The sequence below is a fragment of the Schistocerca americana genome, chromosome 9 (genome assembly GCF_021461395.2).
Source record: "Schistocerca americana isolate TAMUIC-IGC-003095 chromosome 9, iqSchAmer2.1, whole genome shotgun sequence".
NCBI classification, from domain to species: domain Eukaryota; kingdom Metazoa; phylum Arthropoda; class Insecta; order Orthoptera; family Acrididae; genus Schistocerca; species Schistocerca americana.
This window is the reverse complement of record NC_060127.1, coordinates 104,568,669-104,594,161: the sequence shown is the minus strand read 5'-3', so window position 1 is coordinate 104,594,161 and position 25,493 is coordinate 104,568,669. Positions and strand designations below refer to the sequence as shown.

General features: G+C 44.1%; 1 protein-coding gene across 1 annotated transcript in view; it reads right to left on the bottom strand.

Moving 5' to 3' along the window:
- LOC124551292 overlaps positions 1–23,037 on the bottom strand; it is a 139,643-nt gene extending 116,606 nt beyond the window's left edge. The window contains exon 1 of the mRNA XM_047126297.1: positions 22,990–23,037. Coding sequence (XP_046982253.1) covers positions 22,990–22,996 — 7 coding nt within the window. The 5' untranslated portion in view covers positions 22,997–23,037. The remainder of the gene's footprint in view (positions 1–22,989) is intronic.
- Between the last annotated feature and the right edge of the window lie 2,456 nt (positions 23,038–25,493).

Genomic DNA, 25,493 nt, shown 5'->3' with positions numbered 1-25,493 from the left:
ACGCCATAGTCCATCAGATACAAGAAAATGTCGCCACGCAAATTCGTGACGCCCTTGATAGAAAATTCAATAAAATTGAAAATAACATCAAAAATATTAGTGATGAATTTGACGAAATGCGAAAAACATACAAGCATTTGCCCGAAGCTGTCAATGATGTAACCAAGCAGGTCGCGCAAGTTAATGCAGCACAAACTACATTAGAAAATTCTGTGCAGCAAATAGCTGCAGAGGTACAGGCACTGGCTTTAGAACAGGAGAAATCTCTAGAAGTTTGTAGAGAAAGGCAATCAGTTTACCCTCGACTTTGTAAACTGGTTGAACATGAAATACGACCAATTTCAAGAATGTTTACGGAACGAACTACCTGTAATCGTAAAGAAGGCGAAACATGTTAGGTGAAAACACCGAACAGGTTTATGAATGGAAACAGACACTTCAACAAAAATACACACATTAAATAAGGAGCTTGCAGCGATAAAAAACGCAGCAGGCGAGTCTGATTTACGTGTCAATAAGTTTCCAAAGACGCACACCACGACATCTCTAGAAGTGACATCGATCAGCTGTTCGGCAACAATGCCTAGTCCGCAACCTGTTCACGTAGCTTGTGAACAGGGGGCGGCCAATTCTCTTATTAACGTAATTGTGGAAGAGAGTTTACTAAAATACAGACAATTCCAAAGTTTTACACCGGATCGCAAAATCGACACCCTGGCATTTTTATCAAAAGCTTCCGTGGTATACTACCAAAGTCATGGAACGATAAACAGAAAATACAGATTGTTACTAACCATATTCAAGGTGAGGCAGCCTTGGGGGCAAGTGAAGTAATATTATTGCCATACTTAATGAGGAATTTGTGAAAGCTTTTCGAAATACGTACTGGTCAGCAAAAACTCAAGAACGTTTAAGGCGTCACGTGTATAATCCCGAGATGTACAATAGTAAAGCAGGTACACTGCGTCAATATATAGAAGTATATAAATAAGACGAAATATTGGAATGGACCAATACCCAAGCAAGAAGTCATACGGCTTTTAAAATCAAAATTACCAGTCTCAAAAAAAGATAAACCTCTTCATGTACCAAGATTCAGACGTAGAACTTTTCATGTCACCGCTTGATTCTATTGATCTGTTGTATGAAGAAGCGAAATTGAACGGGGGCAGTAATGCTCAAGTACCGAGTAACAACAGTGATAACTATTATCAATATCACAATAAAAACAGTAATGGTAACAAAAATGGGAATAGTTCGCCTCAATCTAACAATGGTAATAATTGTTGTTGTTGTCTTCAGTCTTGAGACTGGTTTGATGCAGCTCTCCATGTTGCTCTATCCTGTGCAAGCTTCTTCATCTCCCGGTACCTACTGCAACCTACATCCTTCTGAATCTGTTTAAAGTATTCATCTCTTGGTCTCCCTCTACGATTTTTACCCTCCAATACTAAATTGGTGATCCCTTGATGCCTCAGAATATGTCCTACCAACCGATCCCTTCTTCTTGTCAAGTTGTACCACAAACTTCTCTTCTCCCCAATCCTATTCAATACCTCCTCATTAGTTATGTGATCTACCCATCTAAACTTCAGCATTCTTCTGTAACGCCATATTTCGAAAGCTTCTATTCTCTTCTTGTCTAAACTATTTATCGTCCTCGTTTCACTTCCATACATGGCTACACTCCATACAAATACTTTCAGAAACGACATCCTGACACTTAAATCTATACTCGATGTTAACAAATTTCTCTTCTTCAGAAACACTTTCCTTGCCACTGCCAGTCTACATTTTATATCCTCTCTACTTCGACCATCATCAGTTACTTTGCTCCCCAAATTGCAAAACTCATTTACTAATTTAAGCGTCTCGTTTCCTAATCTACACTCCTGGAAATTGAAATAAGACCACCGTGAATTCATTGTCTCAGGAAGGGGAAACTTTATTGACACATTCCTGGGGTCAGATACATCACATGATCACACTGACAGAACCACAGGCACATAGACACTGGCAACAGAGCATGCACAATGTCGGCACTAGTACAGTGTATATCCACCTTTCGCAGCAATGCAGGCTGCTAACCTCCCATGGAGACGATCGTAGAGATGCTGGATGTAGTCCTGTGGAACGGCTTGCCATGCCATTTCCACCTGGCGCCTCAGTTGGACCAGCGTTCGTTCTGGACGTGCAGACCGCGTGAGACGACGCTTCATCCAGTCCCAAACATGCTCAATGGGGGACAGATCCGGAGATCTTGCTGGCCAGGGTAGTTGACTTACACCTTCTAGAGCACGTTGGGTGGCACGGGATACATGCGGACGTGCATTGTCCTGTTGGAACAGCAAGTTCCCTTGCCGGTCTAGGAATGGTAGAACGATGGGTTCGATGACGGTTTGGATGTACCGTGCACTATTCAGTGTCCCCTCGACGATCACCAGTGGTGTACGGCCAGTGTAGGAGATCGCTCCCCACACCATGATGCCGGGTGTTGGCCCTGTGTGCCTCGGTCGTATGCAGTCCTGATTGTGGCGCTCACCTGCACGGCGCCAAACACGCATACGACCATCATTGGCACCAAGGCAGAAGCGACTCTCATCGCTGAAGACGACGCGTCTCCATTCGTCCCTCCATTCACGCCTGTCGCGACACCACTGGAGGCGGGCTGCACGATGTTGGGGCGTGAGCGGAAGACGGCCTAACGGTGTGCGGGAGCGTAGCCCAGCTTCATGGAGACGGTTGCGAATGGTCCTCGCCGATACCCCAGGAGCAACAGTGTCCCTAATTTGCTGGGAAGTGGCGGTGCGGTCCCCTACGGCACTGCGTAGGATCCTACGGTCTTGGCGTGCATCCGTGCGTCGCTGCGGTCCGGTCCCAGGTCGACGGGCACGTGCACCTTCCGCCGACCACTGGCGACAACATCGATGTACTGTGGAGACCTCACGCCCCACGTGTTGAGCAATTCGGCGGTACGTCCACCCGGCCTCCCGCATGCCCACTATACGCCCTCGCTCAAAGTCCGTCAACTGCACATACGGTTCACGTCCACGCTGTCGCGGCATGCTACCAGTGTTAAAGACTGCGATGGAGCTCCGTATGCCATGGCAAACTGGCTGACACTGACGGCGGCGGTGCACAAATGCTGCGCAGCTAGCGCCATTCGACGGCCAACACCGCGGTTCCTGGTGTGTCCGCTGTGCCATGCGTGTGATCATTGCTTGTACAGCCCTCTCGCAGTGTCCGGAGCAAGTATGGTGGGTCTGACACACCGGTGTCAATGTGTTCTTTTTTCCATTTCCAGGAGTGTAATTCCCGCGACGCCACCCGATTTAATTCGACTACATTCCATTATCCTCGTTTTGTTTTTGTTGATGTTCATCTTATATCCTCCTTTCAAGACACTGTCCATTCCGTTCAGCTGCTCTTCCAGGTCCTTTGCTGTCTCTGACAGAATTACAATGTCATCGGCGAACCTCAAAGTTTTTATTTCTTCTACATGGATTTTAATTCCTACTCCTAATTTTTCTTTTGTTTCCTTCACTGCTTGCTCAATATACAGATTGAATAACATCGGAGAGAGGCTACAACCCTGTCTCACTCCCTTCCCAACCACTGCTTCCCTTTCATGTCCCTCGGCTCTTATAACTGCCATCTGGTTTGTGTACAAATTGTAAATAGCCTTTCACTCCCTGTATTTTACACCAGCCACCTTCAGAATTTGAAAGAGAGTATTCCAATCAACACTGTCAAAATCTTTCTCGAAGTGTACAAATGCTAGAAGCGTAGGTTTGCCTTTCCTTAATCTATTCTCTAAGATAAGTCGTAGGGTCAGTATTGCCTCACGTGTTCCAACATTTCTACGGAATCCAAACTGATCTTCCCTGAGGTCGGCTTCTACCAGTTTTTCCAGTCGTCTGTAAAGAATTCGTGTTAGTATTTTGCAGCTGTGTCTTATTAAACTGATAGTTCGGTAATTTTCATATCTGTCAGCACCTGCTTTCTTTGGGATTGGAATTACGAGGTGCATTCAAGTTCTAAGGCTTCCGATTTCTTTTCTAATTAACTACTCACCCGAAATCGATGAAACTGGCGTTACTTCTCGACGTAATCGCCCTGCAGACGTACACATTTTTCACAACGCTGACGCCATGATTCCATGGCAGCGGCGAAGGCTTCTTTAGGAGTCTGTTTTGACTACTGGAAAATCGCTGAGGCAATAGCAGCACGACTGGTGAATGTGCGGCCACGGAGAGTGTCTTTCAGAGTTGGAAAAAGCCAAAAGTCACTAGGACCCAGATCAGGTGAGTAGGAAGCATGAGGAATCACTTCAAAGTTGTTATCACGAAGAAACTGTTGCGTAACGTTAGCTCGATGTGCGGGTGCGTTGTCTTGGTGAAACAGCACACCCGCAGCCCTTCCCGGACGTTTTTGTTGCAGTGCAGGAAGGAATTTGTTCTTCAAAACATTTTCGTAGGATGCACCTGTTACCGTAGTGCCCTTTGGAACGCAATGGGTAAGCATTACGCCCTCGCTGTCCCAGAACATGGACACCATCATTTTTTCACCACTGGCGGTTATCCGAAATTTTTTTGGTGGCGGTGAATCTGTGTGCTTCCATTGAGCTGACTGGCGCTTTGTTTCTGGATTGAAAAATGGCATCCACGTCTCATCCATTGTCACAACCGGCGAAAAGAAAGTCCCATTCATGCTGTCGTTGCGCGTCAACATTGCTTGGCAACATGCCACACGGGCAGCCGTGTGGTCGTCCATCAGCATTCGTGGCACCCACCTGGATGACACTTTTCGCATTTTCAGTTCGTCATGCAGGATTGTGTGCACAGAACCCACAGAAATGCCAACTCTGGAGGCGATCTGTTCAACAGTCATTCGGCGATCCCCCAAAACAATTCTCTCCGCTTTCTCGATCATGTCGTCAGACCGGCTTGTGCGAGCCCGAGGTTGTTTCAGCTTGTTGTCACACAATGTTCTGCCTTCATTAAACTGTCGCACCCACGAACACACTTTCGACACATCCATAACTCCATCACCAGATGTCTCCTTCAACTGTCGATGAATTTCAATTGGTTTCACACCACGCAAATTCAGAAAACGAATGATTGCACGCTGTTCAAGTAAGGAAAACGTCGCCATTTTAAGTATTTAAAACAGTTCTCATTCTCGCCGCCGGCGGTAAAATTCCATCTGCCGTACGGTGCTGCCATCTCTAGGACGTATTGACAATGAACGCGGCCTCATTTTAAAACAATGCGCATGTTTCTATCTCTTTCCAGTCTGGAGAAAAAAAATCGGAGGCCTTAGAACTTGAATGCACCTCGTATTATGTTCTTCTTGAAGTCTGAGGGTATTTCACCTGTCTCATACATCTTGCTCACCAGATGGTAGAGTTTTGTCATGGCTGGCTGTCTCAAGGCTATCAGTAGTTCTAATGGTATGTTGTGTACTCCCGGGGGCCTTGTTTCGACTTAGGTCTTTCAGTGATCCGTCAAATTCTTATTCTGTTTCTTTTGCTATGCAGTTCTAAGTAAGGAAAGTAAGGCAGAGGCCATACAGATGCTAAAGTTTTTCTGTTAGTGGATTTTAATTTTTGTATAGATGCAATGATTAGTAGTATAAAGTAATTTTCTGTTGATGCCTACGATGTAGTTTGCAAACATAAACTGTGGGCCGTGTTTTAAAGTGAAGTGATGAAACTATTGAGATTTTAGTGCGATAGTAGCGAAATGGCAACATTGTGCCATAAGCGGGTTGCTATTCTGCACTAATTGGTTCAAATGGCTCTGAGCACTATGGGACTTAACTTCTGAGGTCATCAGTCCCCTAGAACTTAGAACTACTTAAACCTAACTAACCTAAGGACATCACACACTTCCATGCCCGAGGCAGGATTCGAACCTGCGACCGTAGCGGCCGCGCGGTTCCAGACTGTAGCGCCTAGAACCGCTCGCCCATTCCAGCCGGCTCTGCACTAATTCTCGCGACTTAGTTAAACGGTACAGGTGTGAGGTAAAAACAAATAGTGATGTTCAAATGGTTCAAATGGCTCTGAGCACTATGGGACTTATCTGAAGTCATCAGTCCCCTAGAACTTAGAACTACTTAAACCTAACTAACCTAAGGACAGCACACACAGCCATGCTCGAGGCAGGATTCGAACCTGCGACCGTAGCAGTGGCGCGGGTCCGCACTGAAACGCCTAGAATCGCCCATCAGTGATGTCCTTAGCTCAAGTAGTAATGAATAAACGCGGATTACATACTGACAAAACACTGTAAAGCTAGGCTTCACTACCGTAAACAGCCACACAACGAAATTAATGTCGCGAAGTATTGTAAGATGGAAAAGTTAGAAAGCTATAGAACAAACACTATGTACATGATACAGTTGGTACCTACAACAGAGTACAAAAGCTGTGGGATTTTTCTTTGAGCACATCTGTTAGTAACATGACACGTACCGACATGGCCTGAGTAATAAGTTGTCAGTGGCAAACAGAACTGTCAGTGGTGAAGCAGTGCACGTAAATTTGCATTTCACGGGAGGACTCTTTATACAAGTGCAAAGAGAAATATGTGCTATCAAGAGCCGTAATAAGCGTGATAATACAATTTCGCCTGGGGAAATAAATACAAATACAGGGCTATTACAAATGATTGAAGCGATTTCATAAATTGACTGTAGCTCCATTCATTGACATATGGTCACGACACACTACAGATATGTAGAAAAACTCATAAAGTTTTGTTCGGCTGAAGCCGCACTTCAGGTTTCTGCCGCCAGAGCGCAGTGAGACAAAATGGCGACAGGAGCCGAGAAAGCGTACGTCGTGCTTGAAACGCACTGACATCAGTCAGTCATAACAGTGCAACGACACTTCAGGACGAAGTTCAACAAAGATCCACCAACTGCTAACTCCGTTCGGCGATGGTATGCGCAGTTTAAAGCTTCTGGATGCCTCTGTAAGGGGAAATCAACGGGTCGGCCTGCAGTGAGCGAAGAAACGGTTGAACGCGTGCGGGCAAGTTTCACGCGTAGCCCGCGGAAATTGGCTCATGCCACAACTAGAGATCGAAAGCGCCGACTTCATCTTTCAACAGGATGGTGCTCCACCGCACTTCCATCACGATGTTCGGCATTTCTTAAACAGGAGATTGGAAAACCGATGGATCGGTCGTGGTGGAGATCATGATCAGCAATTCATGTCATGGCCTCCACGCTCTCCCGACTTAACCCCATGCGATTTCTTTCTGTGGGGTTATGTGAAAGATTCAGTGTTTAAACCGCCTCTACCAAGAAACGTGCCAGAACTGCGAACTCGCATCAACGATGCTTTCGAACTCATTGATGGGGACATGCTGCGCCGAGTGTGGGAGGAACTTGATTATCGGCTTGATGTCTGTCGAATCACTAAAGGGGCACATATCGTACATTTGTGAATGCCTAAAAAAAACTTTTTGAGTTTTTGTATGTGTGTGCAAAGCATTGTGAAAATATCTCAAATAATAAAGTTATTGTAGAGCTGTGAAATCGCTTCAGTCATTTGTAATAACCCTGTACTTTGCTCTGATGTCTAATGTGGATGGCACTCTTAGTGGCAAGTGAACTTAATATGTGTACTCACCCAGATGACAGCATTGAAGCGAAGTGGAACACGGTGAAGTGTTGTTACGTAGAACTCAGATAGTGTGTATCGCACATAAACTGCGGAACAGACTATAGCGCTGAAACTTTATGAATGTGACGTCACGTGTGACTTATTACACGCCGACGCGACGTTAAGCGCTTAAGAAACGAAAACTTTGATAAACAGTTTGCAAAAATTTGTAATGTACGGTATTCTGCGGGCATTAATGAATGTGCGGAAACCGAAACTAATATGAAGGTGTTTGTGCAGTAACGGTGTTGATGTCAACTGGCAGTAAAGTGCGTGAACAAAAACCATACATTAGTCCTTTTGTATCACAACGCAAACATGTGTATTACGTAACCCAGAGCTATCACCGAACAAGGTGATGCAAATTAGTGTTGCAAGTGTTTACCACTACCCACTAATAAAATTCTTTTTAGGGAATGCGTAAAAAAATTGTATTACTCGGCCGAATCTACGAACGTTTGATGTAACCCCGTATCCTGAGATGACTGGATCCTTGCGAGCACAACCGGTTCAGAACTCCGCAATCTACTTGCTCGTACGCAGATCGTCGTAGCTCACACGTATGCAGATTTTGCCAACATGGCGAGCACGCCGCTGTGATCGCTCTACACCATATGAACGGCGAATGCCGCAGCACGACTGACTTCGCCTACGAGGCGTCGCCTTTACAACGGTCGAGCAAGAACGAATAATGTTCAACTGAGTGATTATTGTACACTGTTTAAAAAACCATACGTATTTCTATAACAAAAACCCATACAATGATTTCTAAGTGTTTAATATGGACATTTCAAAACGCAAACTAAAATCACAAGATCAAATAACTGTCAAAAGTACTAATTTCCTACTTCAATGTTATTTTTCTCTCTAACGATGTAATTTGTTCATCCTGATTAATTGTACTAAATGATCTGATTTTGTCAATATGTAATGTTTTTAAATTCTATGAGAAAGGAAGTGGATGCCTATGCCTTTCCTGTCGTTTTGCCGGGTTCCGGTAGGATCGCACCCGAATAGGAAGGCAATTTGTTCAACTTGCAGAGAACGGTGAACAGCATATTGAACATGTTTTGCACCAGTCACACTAAAATTAATTATCCGATTTGATTTTGACAGGTGCTTGTTGTGCGATTTTGGCCTCAGGACAATTAAAAACCGATGTGAGTGGTGCTTTTTAAGCGATTTTTGGCTTCAGGAGAATTAAAATCCAGTTTTACCATCCGATGCGATATGACCTTGCCGTGGTGGATGGGCTTACGTAACTAACAGCATCACACCTGTACGCCCGTGCACACTGTGTAGGACCGTTTGCTTAATGTCAAACGCACGCCTAAGGCATTGTTGTTTGATTCATTCGTCATTTGTAGTCGACCACTATTAAATTATGATGCTTACAGCGCCATCTATTGCTACATTTTGCAACTATTTATATTTCTTCTGCCATACGTTGTCCCCCTTCTCCGATAATATTCCGTTGTAACTTGACGTCATTCTGACCAGTGGTGTTATTTCTACAGCGGTTGGAAAGTTAAACTTTAATTATAATCACCCCGTATATAAACACGAGAAGCGTCTGGCTCACTCGCTCTCTCTCTCTCTCTCTCTCTCTCTCTCTCCTGAGGTCCGCTCTGTATTGATGTCTCCGCTCTTGTACTTGAAAGGTGTGTCAAGTATTCGTCTATGTAAAAGAATCGTCAATATATGTTTAATTATTATTGTTTATCAATGTTTTAATAACGTTAACCTTTCTATGTTTCAGCTAGGAGAACTATTATAAATATTAATGATCGGCATGCGGCCCACAAACGATGTGCGCAGTTACTCCACTCCAGCGGTATCAAAGCAGGTTAGACAAAATACTGAATTATAAATTTTCTGTCTCTCTTAGTGGTAAATTTATCTGTGCCGTGTGATAATTTAAAGTAATCATCATTTTTTCTTTCTTTTAATTAACGGCACTCCAATTAATCACTTCTTATCAAACTTTATTTTCCAGTTACCACTAAAGAGCAATCACTAGACCGAATTCAACCAAACCTGGAACACATATCACTTACTGCTTGGAAAAAATCGCTGTGGCGGTAAGAACCATCTAACAAAGGGGTGGGGGTGAGCTGGCCTCTGTGACCGAGAGGTTCTAGGCGCTTCAGTCCGGAACGACGCGGCTGCTACGGTCGCAGGTTCGAATTCTCCCCCGGGCATGGATGCGTGTGACGTCCTTAGGTTAGTTAGGTTTAAGTAGTTCTACGTTCTAGGGGACTGATGACCTCCAATGTTAAGTCCCATAGTGCTCAGAGACATTTGAACCAAGTTCTAAGTCTAGAGGACTGATTACCTCAGATGTTAAGTCCCATAGTGCTTAGACTTAGAGGCATTTAAACCATTTTGGTGGGGTGAACATAAAGTGCAGTCCACGACGCGCCGGTACCCATAATTCATTCATCCAGTATTTGAGAATGATAGCACTTTGCGACTTGCAACAAACTTTACGCATAATTTCAAAGCTTTACGAAACATTTCCTCGCTGACATCCCCCACAAAATGATGAAAGGAAAGACATTACAGCTGATCATATGCAAAACTCTGGCATCAGGAATGAAGTTTTAATTTATGATTTATTTTCTCCTAACTCTATTCGCCACGTCTTTTGTAGACAGTATCCAGATATACACCAGTTTATGTAGCTGCAAAATTGTGTCATTCTACCACGCATAGTTTAGGACAGTATCTCGCAGCCTGGAGGTAATTACCCCCTGAGAGGGAAAATGAAATTTTCTGAGTGGTAAAAACTAAACGATTCGATTCTGTTTGAGTCACGAAACTAGTTTTCAAAAGATCGTTACCACACACATCAAAAAAAGTTTTGCGTCACCCCAGTTCCCAGAAATACTGAAGATAAACGTTGACTGTGGATATTGTATTACAGACACAGTCCCTTTGACTGTTCGGAGATGTCACTAAACCCGCCCAAAGATGTAAACGACCGTCTGTTACACGGAGGGGGTCCGACAGCCGATCAATTCTAGTCATTCCACCAGGAAGGCTCGCGTTGTCTGTAGTTCAACCATGCCTAGACGGTCAATGCCGCGGTTCGATCGCGTCCGCATTGTTAATTTGTGCCAGGAACGGCTCTCAACAAGGGAAGTGTCCAGGCGTCTCGGAGTGAACCAAAGCGATGTTGTTCGGACATGGAGGAGATACAGAGAGACAGGAACTGTCGATGACATGCCTCGCTCAGGCCGCCCAAGGGCTACTACTGCAGTGGATGACCGCTACCTACGGATTATGGCTCGGAAGAACCCCGACAGCAACGCCACCATGTTGAATAATGCTTTTCGTGCAGCCACAGGACGTCGCGTTACAACTCAAACTGCGTGAAATAGGGTGCATGATGTGCAACGTTACTCCCGATGTCCATGGCGAGGTCATCTTTGCAACAACGACACCATGCAGCGCGGTGCAGATGGGCCCAGCAACATGCCGAATGGATCGTTCAGGATTGGCACCACGTTCTCTTCACCGATGAGTGTCGCATATCCCTTCAACCAGACAATCGTCGGAGACGTGTTTGGAGGCAACCCGGTCAGGCTGAACGCTTTAGACACACTGTCCAGCGAGTGCAGCATTATGTGGGGCCGACGAACGCCGCTGGTGGTCATGGAAGGCGCCGTAACGGCTGTACGATACGCGAATGCCATCCTCTGACCGATAGTGCAACCATATCGGCAGCATATTGGCGAGGCATTCGTCTTCACGGATGGCAATTCGTGCTCCCATCGTGCACATCTTGTGAATAACTTCCTTCAGGATAACGGCATATGACACATCTTGAACACCAAATGGGAGGACCGTGCGACCAACACTGCACTTCTCGAGAAAGTGAATCTAAACAGCATTGAGGGAACCATCATCGCCTATCAACTGTTATGGTTAGGCCGTGTTCATCACGTGATTGATATGAGGCTTCCCCAACAAATCCTTTATGGTGGACTCCACTATGCCAATACACCTGAGGGATCACCTCTTAAGCGTTTTAAGGACCAGGTGAAATGCATCATGAATGAGGCTGGTATAAACGTACGAACATGGCAAGAATGTGCTGTGTACCATTTACTGTGGAGCAACGCTACATCAAACGCTGTCAAAGTGTTTGAAGAAGAACGGCGCAGACACGAAGACGCCAAGCGACAAGCAAGTAAGCTTCTTCAGTTAACAACTCCGCCCTCCACCAACCATTCAGTGAGCTTTGTGTGGACGCGTGTATTATGCCGGCATTGCTCCTTTCAGCCACCGGAAACACACCCATCAGTCGTGTTGAAATGCTTATTGCATGCAGTAAGAAGCTGTGCATACTCGGAATGGAGTTGCAGCCGACGACGACGAAAGTACAGTCATACCTTGTGTTCGTATAGTCACGGTGCAGTTATGAAAGCTTGTCGTGGTTAACAGAAACGAGACGAAATGTAGAAACTTGCGCTATTGGAGTATCGCAAAAAGTTTCTGTCGGATGAGATTCACTGGTGCTAGCGCGTAGGTGACGACGCAACACAAGGAACCGTGTAGCAGCGGCTGATCAGGACTCGTCTGGCGATATACGGATGGTACAGAGGTTCCACAACAATTTTAGTATTTTTTCAACCGAACCTGGCTGAGACAAAAATGTGTTGCATTATTTATTGATCACCCTCGCAGGAGTTCATCACAGAAAATGATCACCACTGAACGACTTATTGGTGTTTCTTCCCGTTCGGATCCGTAAGAAACGCGAGAGGAAGGTCAGTTGAAACGCCTCCGTATTCGCTGTAATTAGTCTAACCTTGTATTGTGATACGGGAGACCTGAGCTACTTGAATTGAATTTAACTGTCAATTTATAATGTTTGTGACAGCGTGCCTTCACGTAAACACAGTACAAAAATTTGTCTGCTACTTGAGATGTTGCGTAAAACGTGCTTCCTGTACAGAGAGCCCCAACTGACGTACGCCGTCGGCGATTCTGTTTAGTGCCGAGCCAGATTACAGGTCGTACGAATTGCTTTATCAGACGTAACAGTTCTATTGCTTTCACTGTCTCTATGTGCTCTTAACTTTCCGTAATTGTACAGAATCGGCTTATATGAGCGTTCATAAAGTTGTAGAATGGAATAAACTTCCAGTAATAGTCATAATCAAAGCAGATTAAAACTGTGTGGCGGACCGAGACTCGAACTCGGGACCTTTGCCTTTCGCGGGCAAGGTAGAGAACTTCTACCAGGAAGTTTCATATCAGATCACACTCCGCTGCAGAGTGAAAATATCATTCTATAATCAAAGCAGTTTATCGCCATTGTCCTAACAATCACCAATAATGTTTGAGCCAAACATTCAGGACTATCAGCGAAGTGTTAATCTCTGTTTTATTAACGTCACTAGAAATAATGTTTTCTCGTTAAATACTGAGTCAGAGTTCTTTCACGTTATCTCTAATACACAGCTGGGAAAAAAATTAGTACACCTGGAAAGAGGACGTCGATTTTGATCCGATGGCGGCATGTGCCATCTTGGGGATAGTACAGGGTGACAATCATTGAACTATATGAAATAAAATCATCATAACGTCTGAACGGTTTGCGTTAGGATGTTCAATCTGCACGGTTGGATGATGCGAATTAGTATGCGCATGCATGGTTTGATTTAGCGACGAAGCCCACTTTTATGTGGACGGGTTCATCAATAAGCAAAATTGGCCCGTTTGGGGGACCGAGAATCCGCATTTTGTGATTGCGATTTCTCTTCACCCTGAACGGGTGACTGTGTGGTGTGCAATGTCCAGACACGGGATAATTGGTGCGATATTCTTTGATTGCACGGTGACTACCGAACGGTACGTGAAGGTTATGGAAGATGATTTCGTCGCCATTATCCAAAGTGACCCTGATTTCGACAAGATGTGGTTCAAGCAAGACGGAGCTCGACCCCTGGAGGAGCACTTTGGGGACCGCATTCTGGCTCTGGAGTACCCAGAGGCCACTGGCCTGGGCCTCGATTGGCCGCCGTGTTCTCCGGATCTGAACACCTGCGACTCCTTTCTGTGGGGCTGTATTAAAGATCGCAGTATCCATTGCTGAGCTGAAAACAGTCATTCAGGAGGTCATCGATAGCATCGATATTCCGACACTTCAGCGGATAATGCGGAATTTCTCTATTCGTCTGCGCCACATCACCACCAATGATGGCAGGCATATCGAACGTGTTGTTGAGTAGTACTTAATATTGGTAAATAAATGAGTGAAATCAATGTGTAGTGAAGTAGAAATTAGAAAATAAGTGAAAAATTTAGAAGAGTTACACACTGGCAAACAGCGGGCAGAGCAGAAGAGGCAAAGACCGTGAAGTCAGCACGTTCAGGAGAAGCCATCGCCCTCCCCACATAAGCGGAAGCTGTCAATTCAGCCGTCAGGGCATCGCCCGACCGGCTCACGTGTTTCTCAGTTGTCACACGTGATCAAAAGCCCTCGCCTACATTCCAAGAGCTGTCGACTCAGCCATCAGGGCATCGCCCAACCGTCTCACATGTTTCTCAGTTGTCACATGTGATCAAAGGCCCTTGTCTACATTCCAAGAGCTGTCGATTCAGCCATCAGGGCATCGCCCAACCGTCTCACATGTTTCTCAGTTGTCACATGTGATCAAAGGCCCTCGCCTACATTCCAAGAGCTGTCGATTCAGCCATCAGGGCATCGCCCAACCGGCTCACATGTTTCTCAATTGTCACATGTGATCAAAGGCCCTCGCCTACATTCCAAGAGCTGTCGGTTGAGCCATCAGGGCATCGCCCAACCGTCTCACATGTTTCTCAGTTGTCACATGTGATCAAAGGCCCTCGCCTACATTCCAAGAGCTGTCGATTCAGCCATCAGGGCATCGCCCAACCGGCTCACATGTTTCTCAATTGTCACATGTGATCAAAGGCCCTCGCCTACATTCCAAGAGCTGTCGGTTGAGCCATCAGGGCATCGCCCAACCGTCTCACATGTTTCTCAGTTGTCACATGTGATCAAAGGCCCTTGTCTACATTCCAAGAGCTGTCGATTCAGCCATCAGGGCATCGCCCAACAGGCTCACATGTTTCTCAATTGTCACATGTGATCAAAGGCCCTCGCCTACATTCCAAGAGCTGTCGACTCAGCCATCAGGGCATCGCCCAACCGTCTCACATGTTTCTCAATTGTCACATGTGATCAAAGGCCCTCGCCTACATTCCAAGAGCTGTGGATTCAGCCATCAGAGCATCGCCCAACCGTCTCACATGTTTCTCAATTGTCACATGTGATCAAAGGCCCTCGCCTACATTCCAAGAGCCAATGACCGACGTTAAGAAGATTCTTTGAGAAGCTTCTCAATGTGACAGAAGAGGCAATGACCTTGACATCGTTCACCTCCAGTGAACTGAAGTAGATAAATACGCGAGATGCTGTGGGCCCAACAGCAGTAGTTTTCAGTTCAGTTTCGGAGCTGAAGACCGTCATGCAGGAAGAGACTACATCGAACACAGAAGCACCAAGTCCGCCGCTGTAATGGAATAGCAAGCAGCAGCCTCGCCGCCAGAAGACAGAAGTTAGAAGGTATTTGAAGACTGATTTTTACGTACCCAGGTGACTCGTGAGGACGGGAGGGAGACGGCCTCACATCAGCAGTCACCTGTGAGCTGGGATGAAGATTTGACAGGCGAAGACTGGCAAGCTGGAGTCCGTTGTTCGAGTCCGGGACACTGGCCTTCCCCCCATCGCTCCGCTCCACTGGCCGACGCACAACACACGCGGCAGCTTAGAGAAGAGAAACACTGGGACGCCACATCCAAGGTATCACCGTCGGATGCACGACTTCGCTCTCAATAACTAAACGGGCCACAGCACGATGCGCGTTTCCAGTCAACTGGGCGAGACGGCGACACGAGATACACACCGCCAGGCGTAATCAGACGCCGCCGCTCACGCAGCAGAGGCTTCGCAAACGACACAGCTGCCGCTCTCCCAGCCAGAACAGTCCAGTAAGGAAACCATTGTGCAAATCTTGAATAAAAGTTATCTTATGTAAAAATGCTGTTTCATTCCACCTCATACCCGAGCCAAGGAAGAACCCACCCAGCCCACATGTTGTTAAGAGAGAAAAAGTAATTTATTTAGTGTTTTTCACCCTGACATAATGCTTTAGAATCAAATGCCCTTTGCAGTAATGCTCATCCTGACAATTGACTAGCATCAAAAGAGAAAACCCAGTTACAGTGTCACAACTTAAAGTCGAATATCTATAGCGATGGTTATATGTGCACACCTTAGTCTGTAACTAATTTATGTTTTTTTCATATTGTTCAATAATTGGTACCCAGCACCTGTGTACCATCCATATATCATTCGAGGTGACAGACGGATCGCAGTCAAAACACCTCGCTGCTCAACCGGACGTCTCTGTCGGTAGTGCTGACTGACTCGTGTGTGCCTTCTGGGTTGCTGTCCATCTAACAGAACACAATAAAAAACAGTAAAGGATCACCTGTGCGGAAATGCTTGCGCGTTGTCTTTGTCGAATATCGTCACTGGCGATGACACATAACGTCACGACTTCAAACCGGAAACAAAACGGCAATCCATGGAGTGGCGCTACAGAAAAAGTTCGAAGTCGCACCGTCGGCCACTGAGACTCTGGAGGGGTTGTTCTGTTTGATTTCCTCCCTCATGGTGGGACGATCAACTCTGAAGTGTATTGTCCTACCAACAGGATATACAAGGAATGACTTCAGCTTGTTCGTCGCCAGAAAAATGCAAACGGACTTCTCCGTGACGAGGCAAGGCCTCACACAAGTTTGCGCACCCCGGAGGAGCTCACAAAACTTCATTCGACTGCTCTTCCACTTCCGCCCTGCAGCCCGGATCTCTCACCTTCCAACTTCCATCTGTTTGACGCAATGAAGGATGTACTCTGCGGGAAACAGTACGTAGGTGATGGGGAGGTTGCTGATCCAGCAAGACGTTGGCTTCGACGTCGACCAGTACAGTGGTACCATACGAGCGTGCAGGCCCTACCAGTAAGGTGGCGCGAAGCCGTCGGCACACGGACCGTGCTGTCGAACGTTAACGTTGAGCGTGCCAAGTTCAACGTGCTGCTGAACGCTCAGGAACGATGCGATTTGTGCACACGGTACGTGAGCTCCAACGTGGTACACGCGATCGCAACGCACTCCAGCGGCAGTTGAGGGATGCTTCTAGTTCGTAAATCACACTTACTCAGCGGGCGCGCGTAAAATTCCCACTTTAGCTCTACTAGAGTGCACATTTCCTCTATAGTCCATGAAAAGGAAAGTACGATGTCCAATCAATAAGGACACAGGCTTATAAAAGTTCCATTACAAACTGTGCATTACAAATTTGGAATACTTCTCCGCATAAGATAAACATTATTTCATCATTCCCACATTTTAGTAAAACCCCAAGGTCAGTCTTACTTGATCACTGTTCCTACCCAGTAGCAGAATCTTTGCAACATGTAAATTACGAAGCGTAAAAGAAAAAGGAGCAAAATGTCTTTATACAAGTAGTGCAAGCTGCCTTGTAGATCAAGCCAATCAAAACAACTCACCCCTCAAAAGAAGGTGAACTTATATTTACATGTTGTTGTTGTTGTGGTCTTCAGTCCTGAGACTGGTTTGATGCAGCTCTCCATGCTACCCTATCCTGTGCAAGGTTCTTCATCTCCCAGTACTTACTGCAACCCACATCCTTCTGAATCTGCTTAGTGTATTCATCTCTTGGTCTCCCTCTACGATTTTTGCCCTCCACGCTGCCCTCCAATACTAAATTGGTGATCCCTTGATGCCTCAGAATATGCCCTACCAACCGGTCCATTCTTCTAGTCAAGTTGTGCCACATACTCCTCTTCTCCCCAATTCTATTCAATACTTCATCATTAGTTATGTGATCTACCCATCTAATCTTCAGCATTCTTCTGTAGCACCACATTTCGAAAGCTTCTATTCTCTTCTTGTCCAAACTATTTATCGTCCATGTTTCACTTCCATACATGGCTACACTCCATACAAATACTTTCAGAAACGACTTCCTGACACTTAAATCTATACTCGATGTTAACAAATTCCTCTTCTTCAGAAACACTTTCCTTGCCATTACCTCTCTACTTCTACCATATCAGTTATTTTACTCCCCAAATAGCAAAACTCCTTTACTACTTTAAGTGTCTCATTTCCCAATCTAATTCCCTCAGCATCACCCGATTTAATTCGACTACATTCCATTATCCTCGTTTTGCTTTTGTTGATATTCATCTTATATCCTCCTTTGAAGACACTGTCCATTCCGTTCAACTGCTCTTCCAAGTCCTTTGCTGTCTCTGATAGAATTACAATGTCATCGGCAAACCTCAAGGTTTTTATTTCTTCCCCATGGATTTTAATACCTACTCCGAATTTTTCTTCTGTTTCCTTTACTGTTTGTTCAATATACAGATTGAATAACATCGGGGAGAGGCTACAACCCTGTCCCACTCCCTTCCCAACCACTGCTTCCCTTTCATGCCCCTCGACTTTTATAACTGCCATCTGGTTTCAGTACAGATTGTAAATAGCCTTTCGCTCCCTGCATTTTACCCCTGCCACCTTTAGAATTTGATAGAGAGTATTCCAGTCAACACTGTCAAAAGCTTTCTCTAAGTCCACAAATGCTAGAAACGTAGGTTTGCCTTTCCTTAATCTTTCTTCTAAGATAAGTCGTAGGGTCATTATTGCCTCCCGTGTCCCAACATTTCTGCGGAATCCAAACTGATCTTCGCCGAGGTCGGCTTCTACCAGTTTTTCCATTCGTCTGTATAGAATTCGCGTTAGTATTTTGCAGCCGTGACTTATTAAACTAATAGTTCGGTAATTTTCACATCTGTCAACACCTGCTTTCTTTGGGATTGGAATTATTATATTCTTCTTTAAGTCTGAGTGTATTTCGCCTGTCTCATACATCTTGCTCATTAGATGGTAGAATTTTCTCAGGACTGGCTCTCCCAAGGCCGTCAGTAGTTCCAATGGAATGTTGTATACTCCCGGGGCCTTGTTTCGACTCAGGTCTTTCAGTGCTCTGTCAAACTCTTCACGCAGTATCGTATCTCCCATTTCTTCTTCATCTACATCCTCTTCGATTTCCATAATATTGTCCTTAAGTACATCACCCTTGTGTAGACCCTGTATATACTCCTTCCACCTTTCTGCTTTCCCTTCTTTGCTTAGAACTGGGTTTCCATCTGAGCTGTTGATATTCATACAGGTGGCTCTCTTTTCTCCAAAGGTCTCTTTAATTTTCCTGTAGGCAGTATCTATCTTACCCCTAGTGAGATAAGCCTCTACATCCTTACATTTGTCCTCTAGCCATCCCTGCTTAGCCATTTTGCACTTCCTGTCGATCTCATTTTTGAGATGTTTGTATTCCCTTTTGCCTGCTTCATTTACTGCGTTTTTATATTTTCTCCTTTCATCAATTCAATATTTCTTCTGTTACCCAAGGACTTCCACTAGCCCTCGTCTTTTTACCTACTTGATCCTCTGCTGCATTCACTACTTCATCCCTCAGAGCTACCCATTCTTCTTCTACTGTATTTCTTTCCCCCATTCCTGACAATTGTTCCCTTATGCTCTCCCTGAACCTCTGTACAACCTCTGGTTTAGTCAGTTTATCCAGGTCCCATCTCCTTAAATTCTCACCTTTTTGCAGTTTCTTCAGTTTTAATCTACAGTTCATAACCAATAGGTTGTGGTCAGAGTCCACATCTGCCCCTGTAAATGTCTTACAATTTAAAACCTGGTTCCTAAATCTCTGTCTTACCCTTATATAATCTATCTGATACCTTCTAGTATCTCCAGGATTCTTCCATGTATACAACCTTCTTTTATGATTCTTGAACCAAGTGTTAGCTATAAGAAGAATTGGCTAGGGACCATTTATTAATGCCCACGAAAATTACATTAATCGATCTTTGTAAAACTATACTTACTGTACTATTTATTGTATTGTTCGCAACATTAGGAAACAAAAAACTGATGTTACTATTGGTTATCCGTCTTGAGCTGACTGCAAATTAATTAAAAATAATTACACCAGACGCGTTTCGCCATCTTCCGTGGTTATTCTGCAAAAAAAGGTACATACGTATGTGTCCTATTTGCAGAATAACGACGGAAGATGCTTTATAAATAAAAGCGAAACACGTCTGGTGTAATTCTCTTTCAATTAAACTGCAGTCAGCTGAAGACGGATAACCAATAGTAACGGATTTTTAACAGCTGCTGCTGAAGATGGCCATGCAAACAAAAGTATTAAAATACTGGTGAAACTTCATTAACATATATAAGAAATAGTAATGGCTCTAAGATGGAATCATAATGGCTCTAAGATGGAATCATAATGGACACCTCATGCACTTAGTTACCATGTTTCGGCAGTCACTTGCCATGATGAGGAAGTACGTCAGCTTTTTTACTTTTATGTAGTCTGTGTGCGTTGCAAGTAAATATTTGTTCAGGCACTTCAGCGCTGCTGTGGTGTACCTCCTCCTAACTAAATTTATTACCGAGTTGTAGTCAAACGAATTAAACACTGTCAACCTATTTCATCTATTTGTCACCAAATTTTAGTCCGCCTCCGGTTGCTGAGTGGTCAGCGCGACAGAATGTCAATCCTAAGGACCCTGGTTCGATTCCCGGCTGGGTCGGAGATTTTCTCCACTCAGGGACTAGGTGTTGTGTTGTCCTAATCATCATCATTTCATCCCCATCGACGCGCAAGTTGCCGAAGTGGCGTCAAATCGAAAGACTTGCACCCTGCGAAGGGTCTACCCGACGGGAGCATAGTCACACGACATTTCATTTCACCATATTTTAGACACATATTGGCAGGAAACCTCTTACAAGTCCTAAACTGTGTGTAGTATGACTTTTTAAAGTCTAGTAACAAAGAACTAATCAAAAACCACTTATTGACATACATGAAAATTTCATTAACCGATCTTACTGAAACTATACATGATTTGCTACTTACTGCAATATTTGTATCATCTGTAAATAAAACGCAAAAACTGGACATCTTACTTGTGAATACACAATAAAATTTGGCCCTAAGATAGAACCTCTTTGGACGCCACGTGTAATTAGTTGATATGTGTCGACTACTAACTTGTGACGATGAGGAAGTAATTATTATATAAACTATTTCAGACAACAGCTACGTTACGAATAAAGCTTTGTTTGGGCACTTCAGGACTGCTGAGATGCGCTGGTTCCAACTGAATTTGTTATGAAATTGTACTCGCAAGCATTGAGCAGTGCCAACATCTCCCATCTGTTTGACACCAAATTTCCTGGGAGTAAACCTCTTAGAAGTCTCGAGCTGGCATATAGTGTGACTTTTCAAAATCTGGTAACAAAGAATTCTCTACAAATCATTTATTGATGTTCATAAAATTTCACTATCCGAGCTTTCTAAAACTATATTTGGTTTGCTATTCGCTAAACTATTTGTATCATTATCAAACAAAACAAAGTTTCTCTCTGGTAATGTTGTTACTGAAAAGTCATTAATATACGCCAGGAAAAGCAATGACCCTAAGATGTAACCTCATGAGACATTAATTGTAATTTATTGCTATGTGTCTGCTACTCACTTACTTTGACGAGAAAGTGACCTAGACTTTTTATTTTTTTACAACTTATGTCTGACATCTGCATTATAAACAAACATTTGTTTAGAAGCCTAAGCACTTCTACAGTGTGTTCCACCCATCTGAACTTATTATCAAGTTGTAATTACAACAATTTAGCACTGTCAACCTCTTCTACCTGCTGCTATCTGTACACACGCACAGTGAGAGGAAATCTCTTACAAGTCCTGAACTGCATAATGTCTGACTTTCAAAGGTCTTGTGACAAAGAATTAGCTAGGAATCATTTATTGATGTACATGAAAATTTCAGTAACCAATATTTCTAAAACCATACTTGGCTTGTTGTTTACTGAAATGTTTGTTTCAGCAAACAATACGAAGTTGGTATCTGGTAATGTTGCTGACAAAATGTTATTAATATACTGGGTGATCAAAAAGTCAGTATAAATTTGAAAAATTAATAAACCACGGAATAATGTAGATAGAGAGGTAAAAATTGACACACATGCTTGGAATGACAAGGGGTTTTATTAGAACCAACCATATTGCTAGACGCGTGAAAGATCTCTTGCGCGCGTCGTTTGGTGGTGATCGTGTGCTCAGCCGCCACTTTCGTCACGCTTGGCCTCCCAGGTCCCTAGACCTCAGTCCGTGCGATTATTGGCTTTGGGGCTACCTGAAGTCGCAAGTGTATCGTGATCGACCGACATCTCTAGGGATGCTGAAAGACAACATCACCATAACTCCGGACATGCTTTACAGTGCTGTTCACAACATTATTCCTCGACTACAGCTATTGTTGAGGAATGATGGTGGACATATTGAGCATTTCCTGTAAAGAACATCATCTTTGCTTTGTCTTACTTTGTTATGCTAATTATTGCTATTCTGATCAAATGAAGCGCCATCTGTCGGAGACTTTTTAAACTTTTGTATTTCTTTGGTTGTAATAAAACCCCATGTCATTCCAAGCATGTGTGTCAAATTGCACCACTCTATCTACATTATTCCGTGATTTATTCAGTTTTCAAATTTCTACTGACTTTTTGATCACCCGGCAGGCAAGAAAAAGTAATGGCCCTAAGCTGGAACCCTATGGGATAGCACCTGTAATTAGTTGCTATGTGTCAGATACTCATTTGTCATTTGAGGAAGTATGCCGGTCGTTTCATTCTTAAATGAGTATGTCTGACAGAAGCCACGTTACAAATAACGATTTGTGTCGGCACTTCAGCACTGCTGTGGTATGCTCCACCCAAATGAATTTATTATGAAGTTTTAACCTCTTCTGTCTACTTGTCGCCATATTTTAGAGAAATAGTGGGAGTAATGCTCTTAGAAAACCTAAGCTAAATATAGTTTGACTTTTGAAAGTTTTATGACAAAGAATTAACTACTAACCATTTAATAATATCAATGAAAATGTAATTAACCGATATTTGTAAAACTATTCTTAATTTGCTATTTGTGACAATGTTCGTGATCATTAGCAAACAAAACGAGTTGTTATCTAATAATGTTGCTGTTGAAAAGTGGTTAATAGACACCAGAAAAACGTAATGGCCACAATATGGAACCCTGTGGAACGCCAAAGGCAGTTAGCCGCTGTGCGCAGACCACTCACTTGCCATGGTGAGGACAGGACTGCGTTCGCCCGCTGTGCTGCTGAACCAGAGGAAGACACGGACCGCGGCGTCTGTTCGCCAAGCCTATATATGCCCGCTGCCGCCATTGTCTGCGTCGCGTGTAACGTCACGACACGTCACGTGTGTCTTTTGTGCCGGCAGATGCTCTTCTCTCCTCCGGGGAAAGCGCCGCCTCTACACGGACAGGGGCACTCACCTATACATACATACATACATAAATAAGCGCTGAGGCAGAGGTATCAGCCTCCAGACTGGCCGTCTAATTACCGAATCACGCCTACACAACGCTACCCACCATGCTATGCGAAATCGTTAAACGTGCCCATGCGCTTTGACTGCAAGCTTCAGAAGCGTACATGATGAAGCACATGGTGCACGCGTGCTTGACCGCCTGTAAGGTAACTTTATTCGTAGCTACATCTTCGAGTATACTCAAAAACTAAAAAGAATTTGTATTCAAGTAAAAAGGCAGTGTCTTTTGCAGGTACTTATTTTGAAACTGAAGCGTTTCTTCAGAATTTCTGTAAATTGACTATAAAGTATGTATTACGTAAAGTTTTGACTACGGGCCTAGCCAACTGCTGCTAAGTAACTTCTGACTTAAGTAACTTATGAAAATAACTTGCCTTAGCGTAAACAGAACTAGCTAAACGTAAACGCTGAACGGAGCGTAATCGCAATCGTCAAATATAAAACCGGAAGAGCTGAAAAGGGAAACAAATTTCTATAAAAAATTCCTTCCAAAACAGATAAGTAAAGGAAGGAACGAAGATTGAGTCTACCGTCTCATCGACATCGAGATCAACAGATATCTACTAGCAGGGCTTCCCGTATCTATGGGCACGAAGAACGTAACCGGTAATTATTAGACAGTCAGTCACACCAAATCATCAAAAAAAAAAAAAAAACGGTGTGTGGAGAGGCTTGCGGTGAACAGGTATATCACAAAATAGTAAAGAATAACTGCGCTCTGCAGCGTGTTGCCGGCTGCAGAAAGACGCTTACTGATCTAACCTGAATGGCCGGCCGTTGTGGCCGAGAGGTTCTAGGCGCTACAGTCTGGAACCACGCGACCGCTACGGTCGCAGGTTCGAATCCTGCCTCGGGCATGGATGTGTGTGATGTGCTTAGGATAGTTAGGCTTAAGTAGTTCTAAGTTCTACGGGACTGATGACTTCAGAAGTTAAGTCCCGTAGTGCTCAGAGCCATTTGAACCATTTAACGTGAATGGACAGCTGGTTGTAACCGCCAAGCGCCGGCGCTACTTGTGCCTGGAATGTTTCCGTCGTTTACATATTGCAGGATGATTAAAAACAGTGGTACAAGATAGTGCCAGCAGTACATAGTTTAAATAAATTAATAGCTGTTAAGTTTTGCCCTAAAAGTAGTCAAGACAAGTATGAGGTTGAAAATCAAAAGAGTAAATCCGAGGTCTTTGTCGCGCATGACAAAGGACAATCCTGCTGGTGGTTTCTTAGCCATAGAGGAAACGTCTGGGAATTGTGTAAGGCTGTCATCGTAGCGTCACGAAATATATTATTCTTTGTGACAAGTTGCTCATTGAGACTCAAATTTTCCGAATGTTTCAAACATTTTGTTATTTAAAATTTCTCCATCAGAGTCACCATGTGTAGGATTTGCAAAGAATCTATTGTTGGTTCGGCGTGCTCGCTAACCTTTAGATGCTCCGCCAACGAAGAACTGTTTTTCGCAGTAAGTTCTCACGAAAACGTGTTGAGCCTCCGTCCAGTCTGTTTCGTATGCAAGATGGCGTTTGGCGCACGTCAGTTTGTAGACTGCAGAATTAGCAAAACGACCTCTGCCGCGTAGTTCGTTATGGGTAAGCTAATACTGAACCCGATCCCGGGTATAACAAAAGATTCTAACACTATCCGTCTTAAGAGGACCTGTAAACCTATATGATATGTTACCCACAAATGGCAAAGTGACGAAAGTACACCCAGACGTATTACGAGCATTGTGGAGCTAATAATTCATACTGGCTAATTTCGAGTGGCGTATCCTATCTACAAGACGGGGATTATGGCCACTGAAGTGTGCGATATATTTCAAACTATCCATTTCAAGTTTTAAAGATTCGTGAATTAGAGGTTTATCTGCCACTCGGTTCATCAAAGACAAAAAGAATCTGTGGTTATGAGCTACGGGGTGACACGAGGATGCATGGATACAGCATTAATTGTTGTTGGAAAATTTTTGTACATGGCTGCACGTTCAGAGACCGTGAATAGTTAGTTACAACTGAAAGAAAACAGCCCTCGGTCACTATTTTTAACGAATTAACCATGTTTCAACACTGCTAGGAGTGTCTTCCTTAGAATTTAAATCGAAGAATGGTCTATAACACGGTCACAGAATTATGACTAAAAACATATGATACAATCTGTACTTATCTGTACTTATACTCTGTATCATACGTTTTTAGTCATAATTCTGTGACCATGTTATAGACCATTCTTTG